Source organism: Dendrobates tinctorius, unplaced genomic scaffold (genome assembly GCF_039654945.1).
Source record: "Dendrobates tinctorius isolate UK_male_01 unplaced genomic scaffold, ASM3965494v1 ptg000393l, whole genome shotgun sequence".
Classification (NCBI taxonomy): domain Eukaryota; kingdom Metazoa; phylum Chordata; class Amphibia; order Anura; family Dendrobatidae; genus Dendrobates; species Dendrobates tinctorius.
Genome location: NW_027362059.1, coordinates 626436 through 649344, shown reverse-complemented (window position 1 = coordinate 649344; position 22909 = coordinate 626436). Strand labels below are relative to the sequence as shown.

The 22909-nt window shown below is 49.4% G+C and overlaps 1 protein-coding gene across 3 annotated transcripts in view; it reads left to right on the top strand.

Moving 5' to 3' along the window:
- TTBK1 (tau tubulin kinase 1) overlaps positions 1 to 22909 on the top strand; it is a 268616-nt gene that overhangs the window by 138563 nt on the left and 107144 nt on the right. For all 3 annotated transcript variants that reach the window (XM_073563522.1, XM_073563520.1, XM_073563521.1), the window contains 6 exons: positions 3114 to 3206; positions 3288 to 3413; positions 19493 to 19647; positions 19754 to 19973; positions 20049 to 20221; positions 20580 to 21120. In XM_073563522.1, coding sequence (XP_073419623.1) covers positions 3114 to 3206; positions 3288 to 3413; positions 19493 to 19647; positions 19754 to 19973; positions 20049 to 20221; positions 20580 to 21120 — 1308 coding nt within the window. The remainder of the gene's footprint in view (positions 1 to 3113; positions 3207 to 3287; positions 3414 to 19492; positions 19648 to 19753; positions 19974 to 20048; positions 20222 to 20579; positions 21121 to 22909) is intronic.

Sequence of the window (22909 nt, the reverse complement as noted above, 5' to 3'; positions counted from 1 at the left end):
TGGAACCTGGCCCTCCAGCCATACGACTTTACCGTTAAACACAAAAAGGGCAGTGAGCATGGCAATGCAGACTGGTTATCCCGGCGCGACAAGCCCGCAGAGGTGCACATGGAGGAGTACCGAGAGGTCCTTCCTCCGTAGCGCTTTCCAAAAGGGGGAGGTGTCAGGAAAATGTGAGTTAATTCCTGATATCCCAGGTACACATTCAGAGATGAATTGCTTCCCTTCCCCCCCATTGGTTTGTAAATAACAAGCTTCACCAGCGATTCCCCCTCGCAGCTGCAGCCCCCCTCTTCCTGCTCCTGTGAAATTCTATCCACTTCCCCCCTCCCTTCCGCAGCTGGTCACTTTTAGAGCATCTGGTCAGTTAATTGCATTTTTTTGCAGCCAAGATTTCGTTTGTCTATTCCAGGTCGAATTTGATAACACGCAATAATCATAGAGACAGGAAAAGTATATTTCCAGAATCGGTAGAATGAGGGCTACGCATGGCAGCGTTTTGCAGCCGGTACACCCATCATAATCTGGGAAAACAGTTTCTGCCCCCCAGTAACACATAGGCATGTAACAATTGGTCTCAATTGGCTGGGTGGCTCATCACCCTGTGAGCCACCCAGCCAAAGATATGGAAAGATTGGAGTTTTAATAACTTCAAAAGGGTCGTGCGTCCTCTAACACAGCCCACCAAGTGAGGTCAGCAAGGGAGGAGTCCCTTGGTTTTGGGAAAAAGCATAAAGCTGAGACGCTCAATTGGGGAAGTGTCAGATGCCAGGAGAACCAACTAAACTGTGTTCCAAATTATTATGCAAAAAGAGTTTAGGAGTCATAAGGTTAGAATTGTTTTGTCTGTCATTTAAACTCATTGATGGTGATGTGTGTCAGGGCTCTTTATATCACTGAAAGCAATTGCAGATACCGGTGCAAATTAGTTTGGCAGGTGTGTCCAAATAAAGGCAAGACTACTTAAGAAGGCTTTTCCACATTATTAAGCAGCCTACATTTTTTGCCAAAAAGGGAAAGAAAAAGGATGTGTCGGCTGCTGAGAAGCAACAAATCGTGGAGTATTTAGGTCAAGGCATGACTACAATCAACATTGCCAAGACACTTCATCGTGATCATCGCACAATCAAGAAGTATGTAGCTGATTCCCAGCACACACGTGTGCGTGCTGATAAGGAAAAATTGAGGACTCTTTCCAACAGGCAATTGCGTCAGGTTAAAAGAGCAGCTGCAAAAATGCCTTGTCATAGCAGCAGACAAGTTTTTGAAGCTGCTGGTGCCTCCAACGTCCCCCGAACAACAAGACGCAGGGTCCTTTAGAGGTTTGCAGCTGTGCGTAAGCCATCCTGTCGACCACCTCTATCCACTGCACACAAGCAGAAACGGCTCCTGTGGGCCAAACGAGACCCGAAGACTGACTTCCAAAGTGTTCTGTTCACCGATGAGTGCCGTGCAACGCTCGATGGTCCAGACGGATGGAGTGGAGGATGGCTGGTTGATGGACACCCCATGAAAACACGGCTAAGGCGCCAACAAGGAGGAGGTGGAGTAATGTTTCGGGCTGAAATCATGGGGAGAGATATTGTCGGCCCATTTAGGATCCCTGAAGGGGTAAAGATGAACTCCATAATCTATGTGGAGTTTCTAAAACAGCACTTCCTGCCATGGTTCAAGAGGAAGAACCGTGCTTTCCGCAGCAAGATCATTTTCATGCCTGATAATGCAGCGTCTCATGCTGCAAATAACACATCTGCATCTCTGGCTGCTATGGGCATAAAAGAGGGCAAACTTATGGTGTGGTCACCATCTTCCCCTGACCTCAACCCCATTGAGAACCTCTGGAGCATCATCACAAGGAGTGTCTATGATGGCGGGAGGCAGTTCACATCTAAGCAACAGCTCTGGGAGGGTATTCTGTCCACATGCAAAACAATTGAAGCACAAACCGTCCGAAAACTGACAAATTCAATGGACGAGAGAGTTCAGAAGCTTCTTTCCAACAAGGGGTCCTATGCGCAAATGTAACATCACCGAGAAGAAAGTTTTGACTTGAAAACTGTTTGATTTCATTTTGTAATAAGCTGATAATGCTTATAACTTCACAATTCACCATTTTTTTGTTCAAAATACAAATAAATAGGTTGAAAACTCTGCTGTGCATAATAATTTGGAACATGCATTTTGAGTGTTTCGTATTTTTAAAAATATACTGTTTCCATAGGCAGTTTGTTCAGAAACATTGCAATTATACTAGAATATTAGATGACTGGAAAATAACAATGACTGCAATTCATATAGGTAATTTAGAGAAAATAGGAGGAAATATTTTTTGCATAATAATTTGGAACACAGTGTAAGAAGCTGTGCTAATGAACCATTTTGCCTTGGGAAGGCCCTCCTCCCCTTTATCGACATATCATATCTGTGACATGAGAGAGTAAGTTTCATATTTTAATCCCCTTTATTTGTAACTGTTGGTACATACTGTATTTTGTCTCCTTTTGTAATATCTTTTGTATTTTTGTAAACACTGCCGATATTTTCTGGAGTAAACTTATAAATGTACTATTTTCGTTCTTTTTGCTCTATGATCGAACCAACACGTACTCTGCGCCAAATCTTTCTACCTGTGGGTGGGTTCCTGACCCAATGTAGGCTTTAGTATCAAACGAGGAACCGGTGGCAGCATAGTGTCCTGGTGGTATTGGGGAACCCTGGCAGTGACGGATTGGAGGTTTGTATGTGTATTTCTTGTCTGGGACAGGTGATATACACACCGCCCTCACTGCAGAGTGCCCGATAGCCAGTACGCGACAAGGCAGCCTTTCCTGCAACGACTTATCTTAGGTGAAGTTTTCTGACCTGAGGATAAGGGGGCGCCAGAGAGATGCAAGTTCCTATATATCTCATGACAAATTGATTTATATATCCCCGGAAGTAAAATTTCCTGACAAGGTTTATCTGCCCATCCCCCTCCCCTTTGGTAGCCGTATCTGTCTGTCCTCTCCTCTCATAGCTGTATTTGCCTGTCTCCCTCACGTGGCCGTATCTGCCCATCTCCCTCTGGTAGCTGTATTATACTCTGCTGACATAATTTTCATTTGACTCTCCAGGAGATGGGCCGACATGACGACCTGTGGTCTCTATTCTATATGTTGGTGGAGTTTGCCGTGGGCCAGCTGCCCTGGAGGAAGATTAAGGATAAGGTAAGCTGGAGGAGTCCATGTGGTGCAGTCTGCCGGCCATGTGTCCTGAACACTGAGCACAGTGCTGCTTCTTGTCTCCAGGAGCAGGTGGGGATGATCAAGGAGAAGTACGACCACCGGATGCTCCTGAAGCACATGCCGTCCGAGTTCCACCTCTTCCTGGAGCACATCTCTAGTCTGGACTACTTCACCAAGCCGGACTACCAGGTAGCCACCTGTCCTCAGCACACGGCTTCCCCCACTGCAGTACCCATAAATGTAGAGACAGATCTGTTTCTGACCATTCACTAGAAACTGCAGCTTATGTGACAAGGGTTGTGCTGAGGAGCCCTCTGTGCACAGTGTCCCCGGGACCCTTCTGAGCACATGGCTTCCCTCCTGACGTTTATTTATTATCTATTTGTGAAGAATCGCACCACGCAGCCCCGCCTGACGTCACCAATATGTCGGGGGGGTCCCCACTTTCACCAACAAGACATTCTGCACCCTTTAGGGATATGGCTAAGGTCAGCTTGGCACAGTTTTACACAGACACCTCCTATCCACTCGGGCACAGGACGACATGGAGAGTGATAGAGGGTGGCCCACACAACTGCCAGGGTGGCACAACGCTCACTCACAGCCCCTATAGGATGACAGGCCCCTTTCACTAGCACCAGTGAGACAGCATCTTGCCACCAGTTCCTGTTAAGATATAAGCTTTGTCTGATAACGGGATTATATCAGGCAAGAAACCAGCCATGGTAGCATGGAAAGTTAAACCGAGAAATGGACGTGTGGATCAAGATAAAAGAGCAGCCCAAGGTTAATATATTTAACCCCTTAAGGACCAAACCACTTTGTAGATTAATGACCGTGCCTCATTTTTGTAATCTGACCAGTGTCACTTTATTAGGTAATAGCTCTGGAACACTTAAAGGGATCTCACTGATTCTGAGATACATTTTTCATGACATATTGTTCTTCATGATAGTGGTAAAATTTCTTAGCTATGACTTGTGTTTATTTGTGAAATTATCGGAAATTTTGTGAAATTTTGAAAATTTCACTGTTATGAATGAGTCACCGGAGGAGGAAAAAACAAAAATACAAGCTAAGTCCAGAAAACCGGAGAGGTTGGTAGCTAGCGGATTGCAGACCCCTGATCCTATTCACAACAACTAACAGTAGCCGTGGAGTATTCCTACGGCGGTCCTAGACACCTCGTTCGGAGAACTAAATAAACCTAAAGAAAGAAAGGGGAAATCTAAACTGCCCCAGAGCAGATCCCAAAGCAATAGACAGCCCCCAACATGTATTGACGTGAAAACAGATGAAAACACAAACACAGACAGAAAGACAGGCTGAGCAAACGATGGGGCCCTCACTAACTAGATAGGACAGGAAAGAAAAGCAACTGTCTGCAATCATGCAAAAATCCTGCCAAAAATAATGTCCAACACGTCTGATAGAAAAGGCCCTGAAGTCACTAGACTTCAAAATCACTATATCAGCACTCAGGTATATTCTGAAGACAGAGCAAAGAGACCAACTGATCAGAGACAAAATGGAGTTCAGCCAGTCCCAACCAGGGCTGGCTGAACACAAAATCTCATGGAACAATAGCAGAGCAAAAACTTAGCTTTTGTAGACAGGACTAAACTGGAGGCCAGAGCTCAGAGCAGAGAGGATCACCAGCAACCCAGCAGGGCGTCGGCGGCCTTATATCCACTCAGAGATTCCGGATGTCCAATCACACTCCACCTGTTCAGATGACAGGTTTTTCCCATCCAAATCAATTTCACTACCTCTTTTCACCAGCAGAGGGAGTTCATCGGACATCAAAGGTGAAGGAGAAAATGAGCTCATAACATTTCACTATTTTCAAAATTTTAGTTCATTTGTCCCTAAACCAGTGAGTTATGTGACACAAAATAATTAATAAATAACATTTCCCACATGTTTACTTTACATCAGCACAATTTTTGAATGCGTAATTTTTTTTGTTAGGAAGTTATAAGGGTTAAAAGTTATCCAGCTATTTCTCATTTCTCTCTCGCTTCATTTGGGGACACAGGAAACCTTAGGTGTACGCTGCTGCCGCTAGGAGGTTGACACTATGTAAAAAAAGGGTTAGCTCCTCCCCAGCAGTATATACCCACCAACTGGCAGAAAGCTATTCAGTTTTAGCTTGGTGTCAGTAGGAGGTGGACACGGGCTGCTCTCAGCCCCGTATCTACCTTTAGGTTTTGTTGTTTTTTATTAATGATGTCTGTTTTTCAGGTCCAGCTTGTGATTCGGGCGACCGAGTGGTTGTCACTCCGCTTTCCCCCCTAGAGACCGGGAGCACAGTGTGGGAATGCGTCACTACTGTACCCTCTCGTGTCTACCAGGCAGGACCCCATGCCTCCTAACACTTCAAGCTTGTTTGGGGCATCCGCAAGACAGAAGATGCGGACTGGTCCTGGCCACTACCCCCCTACGCCGCTCGCCCTCCATAGTCGGTTGCTCAGGGGAGGAAAGAGAAAATGCGGACTGGTCCGTGCCACTACCCCCCTACGCTGCCGGCCCACCGAAGCCGGTCGCTTAGGGGACGAAGACGGATTCATTACCCGACGGCTACCACTGACCCCGAGGTACAACCACAGATTTGTCTTCCAGCACCGCATCTGTGAAGAGGGATACGTTTTTCGTCGGGACAGGTATGAATGCGGCAGCGGGGGGCTCCTTTACAATTAAAAAAATTAAAATGTCTCTATATATATATATTTATTTATTTAGTTCATACTTTCCATGAGGTCTGGCCAAAGCTGAGGAGATGTCCTTAGCTTTTCCATCCTTATGGTCCCATCCTTGGCCCCTATCTGCAGCGCTTACCACGCTTTCCCCCCTTCCCCCTGTGGCCTCCTTTCCCTAATTTAGTCCCCGGCTTCATTTTGGGCCTACTTCAGCGTTAGGCCACGCCCCCCGCTGGCCGGCCTATCACTGGTGCCGAGGGTCTCCTCTCAATGCTCTGCAGCCTCACAGCAGTAGCTCCTCTCATCGCATTGCTCTCGGCCAGGATCTAGGTCTGTAAGCTCTGTCACTGGGGGGTCGTCTTTCAACCCTGGCAGATCTCCCCTGGCTCATAGCTTCTCTCCTCTCTATGTCTGTCCTTAGGGAGCCTCACTCCCATCCTTCTCTCATTATGGTACACTTTACATGTTCGTCCTGCAGCAGGAAGTTTCCCTCTGGTCAGACCTCATCCCACTGCCTTAATTGCATACAATCTAAAATGTCTTCTCAGTTGCCCCCCACTACTCGCACGAGAGTGTGCTCCCCCCCTGAGTGGGTGACATCTCTGTCTCAGTCGGTAGCTGACCTAACCAAGGTATCTCACACTTTGGTCTCGGTTTTGGAACGGCATCCTAATCCTGCAGCTACCCCTCACTGATGTGTTGGATATTAACCCCTTGCATACCCAAAGGGTTTCCCATCAGAGGAAGTACAGATCTTCAAGACAGCTTGCCCGCATTGCCTTACTGTACAGCTCATCATCTTCATCACTTCCTTCCAGGGCGCCAGTTTCCCCTCTGTCCCCTCCATCAGATGCTCCAGAGGCGGTAGAGTCAGAACCCCGTTCTGAGTCAGATTCTGAGCTGGACTCAGCACAGGTCTCAAAATTGCATGACACAGTGGATAGTTTGATTGTCGCTGTCAATGAGACTCTTGATATTAAAGACTCTGAGTTATCTCCTTCTGAACAGTTGCCAATCACAAATTCAACAGGACCTTCACGGTTGAATGGCAGCACCCAGACAAGTGTTTCCAAAGAAGAAGACACATGAATGTCCTGTATCCTTTTCAGCCTGACCTGCTTAATAAGTGGGCAGTGTGTCCTTCGGTGGACCCTCCGGTCTCTCGGCTGGCTACCAAGACTATACTCCCTCTGTCTGACAGTTCCTCTCTAAAAGAACCCTCTGTCAGACACAGAGTCTCTGGCTAAGTCCGCCTTCGAGGCTGCGGGCTCTTCCTTCTGCACCTCCTTCGCCGCCACCTGGGTGGCTAAGGCTGTCTCCGCATGGGCGAAGCATCTCTGCCGAGGTATAGTCGCTGGGGCCCCGGTCGACGACCTAGCCGATCTGGAGGACCAGATCGACCACGCGGGCAAATATTTTGTGTCTGCGTCTCTGGATGCAGCCGCCTGCTCAGCCATAGCAGCCGGCAACGTCTTCATGATCCGCAGCGTTCTGTGGCTTAAGGCCTGGAGCATTTACTCTGCATCAAAGAAGTCCCTCACAGGCCTTCCCTTCCACGGTTCTCGCCTATTTGGAGAAGAGCTGGACAAGATAATCTCCAACGCTACAGGAGGGAAGAGTACGCCTCTACCACAGCAGAGGGTCAAGCGCGCGCCACATCGCACTGCTCCTTTTCGGTCCTTTCAGAGGCTTCGACCACAGAACAACCCACGGCAAGACAGATCCCCTGTGCCTCAACAAAGGAAAGGACCCTCCTTTAAGCCAGCCCCGACCTGGCGCCCAAGACCTACCCTGCGCCGACCCCCCAGGTCTGCCAACAACAGGTTTTCATCTGCATGACGGGGCGCCCCCACCTGGGAATCCTCCTTCATTTTCGGAATGAGTGGCTGTCCGTAGTCGACAACGCCTGGGTACGGGACGTCGTCTCCTACGGTTACAAGATAGTTTTCTTCTCTCCCTCGATCTCGCTTTTTCAAGTCCCATCCACCAAGAGATACCTCTCTCATTCCGGGGTTTTTCAAAGCTATCGACTCCCTCTTCGAAGCCAGCGTCATCGTCTACGTTCCCGTACAAGAGCGCTTTTCAGATATTTATTCCAACTTTTTTGTGGTTCCGAAGAAAGACGGCTCAGTTCATCCCATTCTGGACCTCAAACTCCTGAAAAGATATGTATGCCTGCACCACTTCAAGATGGAGTCCCTTCGATCTGTGATAGCCTACATGGAACCAGGGGAATTCCTCTGTTCGGTGGACATTGAATATGCCTACCTACACATTCCCATCTTTCCCCCACACCAGAGGTTCCTTCGTTTCGGCATTCAGGGGGTCCACTTCCAATTCACGGCACTGCCGTTCAGCCTAGCCACCGCCCTCCGAGTTTTTACCATGGTGATGGCGACAGCGATGGCTATTCTACGCAGCTGAGTCATTCTCGTCATTCCCTATTTAGACGGCATCCTCATCAAAGCCGCATCCCCTGTGGCGTGTCAGGAGAGCCTGCTGATCACCCTGGACACTCTTACTCGGCTAGGCTGGATAGTAAACACCGCAAAGTCCTCTCTGCCCCTGGTCCAATGTCTGTTTTTTCTAGGAATGCTCTTCGACACCGCCCAAGCAAAGATCTTCCTACCCAAGGACAAATCCCTTGTTCTCATTCGCGGGGTTCTATCTCTGAGAGGTCGCCCTCCGCGCTCCCTCCGTTTATGCATGAGTGTGCTAGGCAAAATTGTTGCCTCAAGGGAAGCAGTTCCATTTGCTCAATTTCACATGCACCCTCCAACTCTTCTTTCTGGCGAGATGGAACAAGTCAATTGGTTCCCTGGATCGGGTGGTCTTGATTCCACCACGGATAAAACAGTCCCTAAAATGGTGGGAGTACTCGCAGGCGATCTGTCTCAGGAGGTCCTTCCTCCCCATTCATTGGAAAATAATCACGACGGATGCCACCCTTCTCGGCTGGGGAGCAGTCCTCCAGGATCTGATGGTCCAGGGTCGGTGGACAGCTCAGGAATCTGCTCTCCCCATCAACATTCTGGAACACTGAGCAACATTCCTTTCCCTGGTACATTGGCAGGAACTTCTTCAGGGATACCTGATTCTGGTTCAGACCGACAACGCCATGGCGGTGGCGTATGTCAACCACCAAGGGGGGGACTCGAAGTTGGGCAGTGATGTCAGAGGTTGCTTGGATCCTGTCTTGGGCCGAGCGGAATGTTCCAGCGATCTCCGCGGTGCACATACCAGGGGTCAAAAACTGGGCGGCAGACTTTCTCAACCGAGAAGGGCTGGCCGCAGGCGAATGGTCTCTACACCAGTCAGTCTTCAACAAAATTTGTCTCAGGTGGGGGACTCCAGAAGTCGACCTAATGGCGTCCAGGCTCAACAACAAGGTTCCACAGTTTGTGTCCAGATCTCGCGACCCGCTGGCAATCGGTCTCGATGCTCTAGCGATATCTTGAGCACAGTTCTCCCTTCCGTACCTATTCCCACCTCTGCCGCTACTCCCCAGGGTAGTCAAAAAGATAAAAGCGGAAGGATTTCCCGTGATTCTCATCTCCCCGGATTGGCCTCGGAGGCTCTTGTACGCAGAGTTAGTCAACCTCGCAGTGGACACGCCTTGGAGACTCCCGGATCGTCCTGACCTTTTGTCGCAGGGGCCCCTCTTCCACCAGAGTTCTCAGTCGCTCAGTTTAACGGCATGGTTGTTGAAGCCGCATTGCTGAGATCAGCAGGGTTTTCTGACCAGGTTATACAAACCATGATCAAGGCGAGGAAGCCCTCGTCTTCCAAGATTTACCACTGAACATGGAAAGCATATTTCCGCTGGTGTGAAAATCACCAAATCACTCCAATGGTGTTTCATCTACCATCCATCTTGTCCTTTCTACAATTGGGTCGGGAATCCAAACTGTCTCTTAGCTCCATTAAGGGACAGATTTCCGCTCTCTCAATCCTGTTCCAAAGGAATTTAGCTGTTCGCCAACCACTTAAAACTTTTGTTCAGGGAGTGGCCCACTCCGTTCCCCCCTATCATCCACCAGTGGATCCCTGGAATCTTAATTTGGTACTTGATGTTTTACAAAAGTCTCCATTTGAACCACTGCGTGAGATCTCGTTCACATTCCTTTCCTGGATCTGGGAAGATCGCCTTCCTGGTCGCGATCACCTCTATCAGGCGGGTTTCTGAGCTGCCGGCACTCTCCTGTCGTTCTCCTTATCTGATTCTTCACCAGGATGAGGTGGTCCTGCGGCCGGTTCCATTCTTTCTTCACAAGGTGGTTTCTGGCTTTCATCTGAATGAGAACATTGTACTTCCGTCCTTTTCTCCGTCTCCGTCTCACCCCCGAGAGCAGTCGTTGCACAAACTGGATTTGTAAGGGCTCTACAAGTTTATCTGTCCAGGACTGATCCCTTTCGGCGCTCAGATTCTCTGTTCATTATACCTGAGGATCCTAGAAGGGGTCTTCCTGTGTCCCGGGCTACCATTGCTCAATGGATCCGTTCCACCGTTTGGAGGCTTACCATCTAAGAGGTAGAGCATGGCCACTGAGGATTACCACACACTCCACGCGTTTGGTGGGAGCCTCCTGGGCAGTCCATCATCAGGAATCGGCCTCACAGCTCTGCAAGGCTGCTACATGGGCCTCCATTCATACCTTTACTAAATTCAACTGGGTTCACACTCATATTTCTTCTGATGCGAACCTTGGTAGAAAGTTCCTGCAAGCCTCAGTGGCCTGAGCTCTGACTTGAGAGTATTATTCTTCTTCCCACCCTTGGGACTGCTTTTGGTCGTCCCATGGTTTCCTGTGTCCCCCAATGAAGTGAGAGAGAAAACTAGATTTTGGGCACTCACCGTTAATTCTGTTTCTCGGAGCCTTCATTGGGGGGCACAACACCCGCCCTTGTTTACTGTTTATTGTTTTTATCAGGTTCTACTGTTAATCTGTTATGTTCATTCTGCTATGTTCTCTGCTTCTCCTACTGCTTTCTCACTAACTGAATAGCTTTCTGCCAGTTGGTGGGTATATACTGCCGGGGAGGAGCTAACTCTTTTTTTGCATAGTGTCAACCTCTTAGTAGCAGCAGCATACACCCATGGTTTCCTGTGTCCCCTACTGAAGGCTCCGAGAAACAGATTTTATGGTGAGTACACAAAATCTAGCTTTTTTTCCAACAAATATTTTAATTTAACCTCAGATTTTTATTTTCACAAAAGTAAGAGGTGGAAATGGACTCCAAAATTTGTTGTGCAATTTTCCTGAGTACGCCTGTACTCCATATGTGGGAGAAAACTACTGTTTGCGTGCACAGCAGGGCTTGGAAGGGAAGGAGCGCCAACTGACTTTTGGTAATCAAAATTGGCTGGAATCTTTAGTGGACGCCATGTCGTGTTTAGCGAGCCCCTGATGTTTCTAAACAGTGGAAGCCCATTTTGGAAACTAGACCCCTCCAGGAATGTATCTAGATGTGTGGTGAGCACCTTGAACCCCCATGTGCTTCACAGAAGTTTATTAGGTAAAGCCTTGAAAATAAAAAAAAAAAAAAAATCACATTTTTGACACACAAATGTTCTTTTAGCTCCATTTTTTTATTTTCACAAGGGTAACAGAAGAAAATGCACCATACAATTTGTTTGCATTTTCTCCTGAGTATGCCAATACCCTGTATGTGAGGGAAAACTACATTTGAGGCACAGTGCAAAGCTTAGAAGAGAAAAAGCGCCATATTAGTGTTCAGATTTTGCTGGACTGGTTTGAGGGTGCCATGTCACATTGGCAGAGCCCCTGAGGTGCCAGGACATCAGAAAAACCGTAAGTGATGTCATTTTATAAACTACAACCTCCAATCAATTCATCTAGGGGTTGTGAGGTAGCGCTGTCATTCACATAGGGGATTCTCGCTTAGCCGCCACAAAACCAGATCCGGCACGGGTTTTCCATAAAACCATTATAGTCCATGCGGTTTATTTATGCAGCATAAACCAAAGCAAGCAACATAAAGTTCATCTCAGCATAGCGTCCTTGACAGAGCTTCTCTCTGTCCTCCCTGTGGTCATACAGGTTGGCATAAACAGGCTCTTCAGCCTCATAGTTATCTGACCCACGTCCGGGTTTCCTCATGGCTGTTTCTCCATGCTGCAGACATCCATTCCCTCCAGGGAATCACCAGGCACGTGCACCCATTACACACAGCCACTCCACATGCTGTTAGCCAGGAGACACATCTCCCAGCGGGACCTTTCACAACGGACCAACCAGGTCCCTGCATTCACCACATGTGACCTACCCTGGCCACCTTATATGGTCCGTAGCCACGCCCACGGGTCACATGACTATGACCTCATCACAGGTCCTTGAACCCTTCACACACACTTTGCAACAGCGTTCTTAAACACACACCCTGGGTGGGTTTGTAGGTAACTGGGTCTGCCTGTCTCCCCAGCTACCTGGAGACTTCTCCCTGACACATTGACACAACACATCAGCAGTATCACTGCTGATCAACACACACATCAGTCTCCATCTCAAGGCCACCCACCTTGAGATACTTAATGGTCATTCATGACTCTGCCATTCATCCTCTCTCCTCGGACATCCACACAGCGCCCCCTAGCGGACACAGTGGTCACTACACCACAGGGTGCAAAGATCACATTGACACCACAGGTGGGTCACAGAATTTTATACCATTGGGCAGTGAAGAAAAAATAACTATTTTTACCACCAAATTTTAGGTTTTGGTCCAGATTTTAAATTTTCACATTTAGAAATCAGTAAAACTGGCACCAAGATTTGTCCCACAATTTCTGCTGTACAGTACTGCTTAGCCACATGGCAATACTCGTGAGGACTGAGTTCTATTTGCCTCCTGGAGCACAGATTTTCCTAGAATAGTTTGCGGACTCCATATACAGAGTGCTATAAGAGCAGATTACCCCCTCAAGTGACGCCATTTTGGAAATTATACCCTTTTGGGTATTTATCTACAGGTGTGACGATTTTGACTCCATGGGTGTTTTCCAGAAACAAGCAGCAGTTGATGTTGCTGAGTGAAAATTGCAAACGCTGTTATAGTGAAAAGTACGTTGTAGTGACCAGTACGTTGGAGACCCAGTATGTTTCAGTCATCAGTACGTGGTATTGCCCAGCTCATGCTTATGGAGACCCGCACCCGTAAATTAGGCAGGCTCTCATCACTGCAGAAATGCCAAACATGTGGATGCTTGATGTGGTTTAGGCACACTGGGGCTCAGAAGGGAGGGCATTTGGATTTGGGTGCGGAGAATTTGCTGAATTTCTTTTGGGGGACAAGGATTCAATTTGCTTTTTCAGAGCCATTTTACAACCAGTAAAGTAGAAGCCCCCTATACTTCCATTGGGGGACTTATGTAAAATGTTCCCAACAAAAGCTTCAACTCAATCCACAAAAAAAAAACCATTTAGGATCATATTTATCCTGTACTCTACGCTGAGCCCTTACATTGTGGGTTCCATCTTAATTTGTGAGTGATGTTATTCAGATGAAACCCCCAAGGGATCCATTCATTATAATTAGGCAGCAGAGTTAGTCTGGACTCTCTGGCCTTTGTTCAACTTTGTCCTTCTTTTCAGAAGGGCACAAAACTGTGGCCGACGGCACTGTTATGCACGCCTAAAAATACAGACACCGCCAGATCACAGGGAATCTTCTGCCGGGGGTTCCATCTGAATCATGCAGAGCACAGGATAACTGTGTGCCGAGCCTTACTGCGATCTTTGGGAGTCAGAATGAACAAATCAGCAGCAGGTGAAGAATTGTGTTTATTTATTTTTTACGCCGTTCCACGTGTGCTATAAATGATTAGTAGACTTTATTCTTCAGGTCGGTGCGATTACAGCGATACCAGATTTATAGCGGGTTTTTATGTTTGGCTGCTGTCACACACTAAAAGATGCTTTTTATTGTAAAAACTAGTTTTTGCATCACCATATTTTGAGAGCTATAATTTTTCCATATTTCAGCCGACAGAGTCATGTTATGGCTTGTTTTTTGCAGAATGAATTGATGTTTTTATTGGTACCATTTTCGGGCACATGACATTTTTTGATCGCTTTCTATTCTGATTTTTGGGAGGCAGAATGAACAAAAACCAGCAATTCAGGGAAAAAATTTTTTGATATCGTTCCGTGTGGTAAAATTCGTAAGACCGCTTTATTCTTCGGGTCAGTATGATTACAGCGATATGTCATTTATATAGTTTTTTATGTTTTGAAACTACTATTTTATGAAATAATAAATATGTTTTTGCATTGCTTTATTTTTAGAGCTATAACTTTGTTGTTTTTCCGCTGATTGAGCTGTATGGCGGCTTGGTTATTGTGGGAGAAGATGATGTTTTCAGAGATACCATTTTTATTGACATTTGTCTTTTTCATCGCGTTTTATTCCACTTGATCTTCCAGCGGTATGATGATAAACCAAACGTTGCCACAAGTGGTTTTTTTTACAGTGCAATTGCCTGAGGCTATGTGCACACGCTGCGGACTGGCCTGCCGTTTTCCCTGCGGTTTATCACCTCTACAATGGAGGAGATGGTAAACCGCAGCAGAATCCGCAGAAAAGAAGTCACATGTCATTTCTTTCTGTGGATTCAAAACCGCAGCTTTTCCGCAGTTAAAAATCCGCAGCATGTGCACAGCAGAATGTAAATCCCATAGGATCACATGCTACTGTACACTGTCTACAGAACTGCTGCAGATCCGCAGCTGCCAAAACCGCAGCGTGTGCACATAGCCTGAGTTTAGTCCAGGTAATGAGTGCAGAGCAGGAGGCTTCTTACACTGACAGATTTGTGAGAGCCAGAAATCTCGCTGGCTGTCGGTGATCAGATATCTCATGCGATAAAATGCCAATTATCATGAACTGGGGGTGTTTGGTTGCCACCAGTTCGTCAAGCGATTTATTATATCCCACTTTCCAGTTTCGGGTTGGAACTTGCAGCTCTCTGGCGCCCCCCTTACCCTCTGGTCAGTCAGGGAACTCCACCTAGGATAAGTAGTCTCTAGGAGGGCCGCCTTGCTGTGTACTGGCTATTGGGCACTCTGCAGTGAGGGCGGTATAACTACTCCCAGTCTCAGGTGGGAAATACACTGCCAGAGTCTCCCCAAAAGCCCAGAACACCTCGCTGCCACCAGCTCCTATGATTAATATCGGGTCAGGAGCCATCCCAATCAGTAGTGTTGACTTAGTTCGGAGGACGTCGCAATAAGTTATTAGAGCAACGAAAACGAAGCTAGTGAATATTACAGCTTTTACACCAAAAAAGAAATAGGCAGTGTTTACAAAAAGTTGAAAAGGTGTTACAAATGATACAATCTACAGTATATACAGGCAATTACAAGACAAACCGGATTAACAATCGGGACTTACATCTCTCAGGCAATGGCATGCCATGTGGAAGGGGGGAGGGGAGTTCCCAGGGACCAGGATTCAGTCCGCAGCAGGGATGGTATGTGCTGTCCTCCCCCAGGCCTGAACAAGCTGCAAAACAGCTGCTCCTGTTTTATAGTTGGCCCAGAAACTAAGGAACTTCCCCCATGCTGACCTCACCGGGTGGCTGGATACGCCCCCCCTTGGAAAGTTACGAAAAACCTTCCATTAGTCATAACTCTTGGGTGGAAGCTCGTAGAGGGACGATGGAAGTAATGATGTCTTCTCACGAAATTAGCTTACATTGCATTTTGGTGTGCTCGGCGCACTGTCAAAAGGGCGCATGCGCCGGCAAAAGCATACCAGCACACGGCCTGCGTACCCAATGCTAACGATAGGGTACGCAGGTCACATGCAGCATCATGCGCTCATAGGAGGAGCTAACCGGAGGGGGCTAGGCAGAGGGCGGAGCTGCACGGCGGCATGTGTGAAACTAGCCTAAGTCTAAACACGGGGTGGCTGTATGACCCGGTTAAGTAGAAATACATTTTTCCGATTTTGCCAGTGCTGGAGCTTTGGAAACTCAATGGGTGGAGGTTCTACCGATGTAGCTGCCAGAAATGTAAGTTTTTCACCTCTATCAATAATTGGGGCCATTCTATTTGATCTTTGATGAACACTGTAGTAGGACAAAGAAGTCTTGGTTTGCCATGTGCTTCAGGCTGCTTCCAACCAGTTTAGGGCCATAAAACTCCCCAGTGAGGGCTGCTGGCACACCGGTCTCACATTACAGCTGTATAGCAGGGGAGAGGGAGGCTGGAATCACACACATGCAGCTGTGAAGGGGGGAAGCAGCAGGGGGAATCATGTCTGGAGTCTGTCATTCACACAACCAGGGAGATGTAGCAGAGCTCGGTATGTGTGACCAGCCCAAATAAAAATACATCATATTTCCTGACACAAATGAATTATGTAAAATTCATACAATGTGATTTTCTGGATTTTAGCTATAGATTCTGTCTCTCACAGGTGAAGTGTGCCTACGTTAAAAATTACAGCCCTCTCCATTCATTGTATTGGGGAAAACTCGCAAAATCAGCAGAGTATCACATATTTTCCCTGCTGTATAGTATAACCCCCGCACTGTATATATTATCTGTCTTTTACGGAGGCCACACACACATGCAGGATATGGAGGCAGTCCACTGTACAGCACAGCACCCCACAGTACATACCGGCCACGCACACACGCAGGATATGGAGGCAGTCCACTGTACAGCACAGCACCCCACAGTACATACCGGCCACGCACACACGCAGGATATGGAGGCAGTCCACTGTACAGCACAGCACCCCACAGTACATACCGGCCACGCACACACGCAGGATATGGAGGCAGTCCACTGTACAGCACAGCACCCCACAGTACATACCGGCCACGCACACACGCAGGATATGGAGGCAGTCCACTGTACAGCACAGCACCCCGCAGTACATACCGGCCACACACACATGCAGGATATGGAGGCAGTCCACTGTACAGCACAGCACCCCACAGTACATACCGGCCACGCACACACGCAGGATATGGAGGCAGTCCACTGTACAGCACAGCACCCCGCAGTACATCCCGGCCACACACACATGCAGGATATGGAGGCAGTCCACTGTACAGCACAGCACCCCGCAGTACATACCGGCCACACACACATGCAGGATATGGAGGCAGTCCACTGTACAGCACAGCACCCCGCAGTACATCCCGGCCACACACACATGCAGGATATGGAGGCAGTCCACTGTACAGCACAGCACCCCGCAGTACATACCGGCCACACACACATGCAGGATATGGAGGCAGTCCACTGTACAGCACAGCACCCCGCAGTACATCCCGGCCACACACACATGCAGGATATGGAGGCAGTCCACTGTACAGCACAGCACCCCGCAGTACATCCCGGCCACACACACATGCAGGATATGGAGGCAGTCCACTGTACATCCCGGTCACACACACATGCAGGATATGGAGGCAGTCCACTGTGCAGCACAGGACCCCGCAGTACATCCCGGCCACACACACATGCAGGATATGGAGGCAGTCCACTGTACAGCACAGCACCCCGCAGTACATCCCGGCCACACACACATGCAGGATATGGAGGCAGTCCACTGTACAGCTCAGGACCCCGCAGTACATCCCGGCCACACACACATGCAGGATATGGAGGCAGTCCACTGTACAGCACAGCACCCGACGGTACATCCTGGCCACACACACATGCAGGATATGGAGGCAGTCCACTGTACAGCACAGCACTCCGCAGTACATCCCGGCCACACACACATGCAGGATATGGAGGCAGTCCACTGTACAGCACAGCACCCCGCAGTACATACCGGCCACACACACATGCAGGATATGGAGGCAGTCCACTGTACAGCACAGCACCCCGCAGTACATCCCGGCCACACACACATGCAGGATATGGAGGCAGTCCACTGTACAGCACAGCACCCCGCAGTACATACCGGCCACACACACATGCAGGATATGGAGGCAGTCCACTGTACAGCACAGCACCCCGCAGTACATCCCGGCCACACACACATGCAGGATATGGAGGCAGTCCACTGTACAGCACAGCACCCCGCAGTACATCCCGGCCACACACACATGCAGGATATGGAGGCAGTCCACTGTACATCCCGGTCACACACACATGCAGGATATGGAGGCAGTCCACTGTACAGCACAGGACCCCGCAGTACATCCCGGCCACACACACATGCAGGATATGGAGGCAGTCCACTGTACAGCACAGCACCCCGCAGTACATCCCGGCCACACACACATGCAGGATATGGAGGCAGTCCACTGTACATCCCGGTCACACACACATGCAGGATATGGAGGCAGTCCACTGTACAGCACAGGACCCCGCAGTACATCCCGGCCACACACACATGCAGGATATGGAGGCAGTCCACTGTACAGCACAGCACCCCGCAGTACATCCCGGCCACACACACATGCAGGATATGGAGGCAGTCCACTGTACAGCTCAGGACCCCGCAGTACATCCCGGCCACACACACATGCAGGATATGGAGGCAGTCCACTGTACAGCACAGCACCCGACGGTACATCCTGGCCACACACACATGCAGGATATGGAGGCAGTCCACTGTACAGCACAGCACCCCGCAGTACATCCCGGCCACACACACATGCAGGATATGGAGGCAGTCCACTGTACAGCACAGCACCCCGCAGTACATACCGGCCACACACACATGCAGGATATGGAGGCAGTCCACTGTACAGCACAGCACCCCGCAGTACATCCAGGCCACACACACATGCAGGATATGGAGGCAGTCCACTGTACAGCACAGCACCCCGCAGTACATACCGGCCACACACACATGCAGGATATGGAGGCAGTCCACTGTACAGCACAGCACCCCGCAGTACATCCCGGCCACACACACATGCAGGATATGGAGGCAGTCCACTGTACAGCACAGCACCCCGCAGTACATCCCGGCCACACACACATGCAGGATATGGAGGCAGTCCACTGTACATCCCTGTCACACAGACATGCAGGATATGGAGGCAGTCCACTGTACAGCACAGGACCCCGCAGTACATCCCGGCCACACACACATGCAGGATATGGAGGCAGTCCACTGTACAGCACAGCACCCCACAGTACATCCCGGCCACACACACATGCAGGATATGGAGGCAGTCCACTGTACAGCACAGCACCCCGCAGTACATCCCGGCCACACACACATGCAGGATATGGAGGCAGTCCACTGTACAGCACAGCACCCCGCAGTACATCCCGGCCACACACACATGCAGGATATGGAGGCAGTCCACTGTACAGCACAGCACCCGACGGTACATCCCGGCCACACATACATGCAGGATATGGAGGCAGTCCACTGTACAGCACAGCACCCGACGGTACATCCCGGCCACACACACATGCAGGATATGGAGGCAGTCCACTGTACAGCACAGCACCCCGCAGTACATCCCGGCCATATATGAGCTGCCGCGGTCTCTGTACTCGGTGGACGCCCCACCACAGCTCCTGCCATCTGTCCGGCTGCCGCAGGGTCTCCTCCTTCTTGCAGATGATCATGTCCGTCTTTGAGAACAGTATGAAGGAGCGCGGAATCACAGAGAACGAGGCCTTCGACTGGGAAAAAGGAGGGACGGACATTTTACTCTCCACCAGCACGTCCACGCCTCCGCAGCAGAACACCCGGCAGACGGCGGCCATGTTTGGGTAGGAGTCCAGGTGTCCCTGTCACTTAATTCCCTTGTTTCAGGGTTCACCCAGCAGTCGGACACCGGTATCAGACATTAACCCTTTGTTCTCCTGTCTCTTTCAGGGTAGTGAACGTGACCCCAGTGCCAGGGGACCTACTGCGGGAGAACACTGAAGATGTGCTCCAGGGAGAGCACCTCAGTGACCAGGAGAATGCGCCCCCCATCCTTCTGGGCCGGCCAGCGGACATCACTGGGCAGGTCCCCAATGTCGGCTTCAATGACACCGAGGTCTGGGAGGAGACGGACGTGAATAGGAACAAGCTGCGGATCAGTATCAGTAAGGTCAGTGGCAGCCGGAGCCCCCAGCACTCTGGCGTAACGTCCGGTCACATCACTACCGTCCTCTTGTCTCCCCAGACACAGTGCCTGATGGAGGATGAACACAGTCGTCATGGTTGTCCTACTTCTCCTATCCGGGCCCCTCCAGAGTCGCCCACCACACAGGCCCGTTCCCTCCGTTACAGGCGTGTTAACAGCCCCGAATCAGAGCGACTGTCCACGGCAGATCGAGTGGATCTCCCGGACAGGAGGTGAGACTGACCGCAAATGACCGACCCTGCAAAACCAGTTGACCACTTCTATAGAAGTTTCAGTGGCATGTCACATGTTGTCACCACCAGAAACCACACTGGCACGCAAGTCATGGCTGTCAATGGCCTGTGCCACTTCACACTACTCCTGTCACGCATGACTACTCCCCCAAGCTACAACTCCTCCCATGGAGAGCAGACATTTCTATGCTTCCTACAATCGTTGCCCCAAGTCAGGGTAATATTCTGCCCATACACTGCTGTCCCCAGTGAGACTGCAGACCATAGATGTTCTCTGCAGTGTCCCACCTTGCAGGTTGTTCTTCTTTTGACTGTAGCCTTGTCTTCTCTCATCCAGATCCCGTATGGACCTTCCTGCATCTCCTTCACGTCAAGTCTGCTCCTCACAGCCTGCACAGATGTTGTCCATCGATACAGGTCAGGTCGACCGGCAGGCCAGTGGCCGTATGGAGGTATCCGCGTCCGTGGAGCATGAAGCCCTAAGCAATGCCTTCCGCTCCGTACCACTGGCAGAGGAGGAGGACTTTGACAGCAAGGAATGGGTTATCATTGACAAAGAGACTGAGCTGAAGGACTTCCACCCTGGTGCAGAGCCAACAACCTCAGGCACCACCGATGAGGAGCCCGAGGAACTCCGACCCCTGGATGATGGGGAGGAGAGGCGAAGGTCTGGGGGGGCAGATGCAGCCGTGAGGCCAAAGGTCCATGAAGTCAGACCCCGGGCCATGCAGACTGTGGCCGAGGAAGAATCATCCTTCCGGAATGAGGGCTCAGAAAATAGGGCTGAACCCCCACCAGGCAGTCCATCCCACTCCCATTCAGCATCAGCATCCCGACAGCGAAGGAGGGAGTCTGATCCCACTGGTCCTCAGAGACAGGTAAGAGACGACATAAGACACTATGGAGCTACAGTTCGACTGCAAGGTACCATTGCAAGACATGAAACCCTATCTGTAGGGGAGGGAAGGTGACAGCAATACTAACCTGACATGGATGTAACGTTAGCACCACTTATGATCACAAGCAGAAGGAACTCTGCATCTTCCCCTGTGTGTTACCAGCAGACTCAGGACGTGAGGCTCGAGGTGGAGCCGATTACGAGGAGTAGTAGACGCGTCCGTAGTGTGCTGCCTGAGCGGATTAGTCATGGGAAGAAGGGATTGGGTGGAGGCATGTTATGGGGTGAAGGAGTAATGGTAATAAGGGTGGTAGAGAGGTGACATGAAGGAGGAGGTGACTGGGCTTTATCACTGATGTGTGGAGGCATTAGAAAAAGAAGACTCCATGCCTGTGAGATGCTTACGTTGTGGTGGCATTCTCTGGGTTCCATTGTAGTTATATTGTATGATGGGTTACATTGTAGTTAAGGTAGGCTGGTTTCAGATTTGTGGATGGCCGAGTTGCGGAGTTCCTCCGTGAAGCTCCACCCACAGCCGCACCTCCTCCGTTCAGCTCCGCCTACGTCTGCATGCGGCCTGCTTACCTATCTTTAACATTGGGTACGCAGGTCGTGCGGATGTGTCCGCTTGCGTTGTTTTGACGTTGCGGCGACCTGTGTCGAATGCAACGTGTTGCATTTGGTTGCGGTCGCCGTATCGTCAAAATGAAGCATGCGGACACATCTGCACGGCCCAATGTTAAAGATAGGTACGCAGGCCGCATGCAGACGTAGGCGGAGCTGAACGGAGGAGGTGCGGCAGTGGGCAGAGCTGAACGGAGGAACTCCGCAGCCCTCCACCACTCGGCCATCCGCAAATCTGAAACCAGCCTGATATGATGGGTTACCTTGTAGTTATATTCTTTGAGTTATAGTTTTGTTGTATGATGGGATATATTGTAGTTATATTTTTGATGTGATACATTGTAGTTATATTGTGTGATGACCTTGTAATTGTGTTATATGATGATTGCATTCTAGTTACATTGTATATGTTGCGTTACATTGTGTGATACCTACTATGTAGTTATATTTCATGATGGGTCGCATTGTAGTTACATTGTATGACAGTTTACAGTGTAGTCATCACATTTTGTAATGGGTCACATTGTAATTGTCACTTTGTGTGATGGGTTACGTTGTGACGTGATATGATGGGTTACGTTATGACGTGATACGATGGGTTACGCTGTGACGTGATACGATGGGTTACGCTGTGACGTGATACGATGGGTTACGCTGTGACGTGATACGATGGGTTATGTTATGACGTGATATGATGGGTTACGCTGTGACGTGATACGATGGGTTATGTTATGACGTGATATGATGGGTTATGTTATGACGTGATACGATGGGTTACGCTGTGACGTGATATGATGGGTTACGTTGTGACGTGATATGATGGGTTACGTTGTGACGTGATATGATGGGTTACGTTGTGACGTGATATGATGGGTTACGTTATGACGTGATATGATGAGTTACGTTGTGACGTGATACGATGGGTTACGTTGTGACTTGATACGATGGGTTACGCTGTGACGTGATACGATGGGTTACGCTGTGACGTGATATGATGGGTTACGTTGTGACGTGATATGATGGGTTACGTTATGACGTGATATGATGGGTTACGCTGTGACGTGATACGATGGGTTACGCTGTGACGTGATATGATGGGTTACGTTGTGACGTGATACGATGGGTTACGTTGTGACGTGATACGA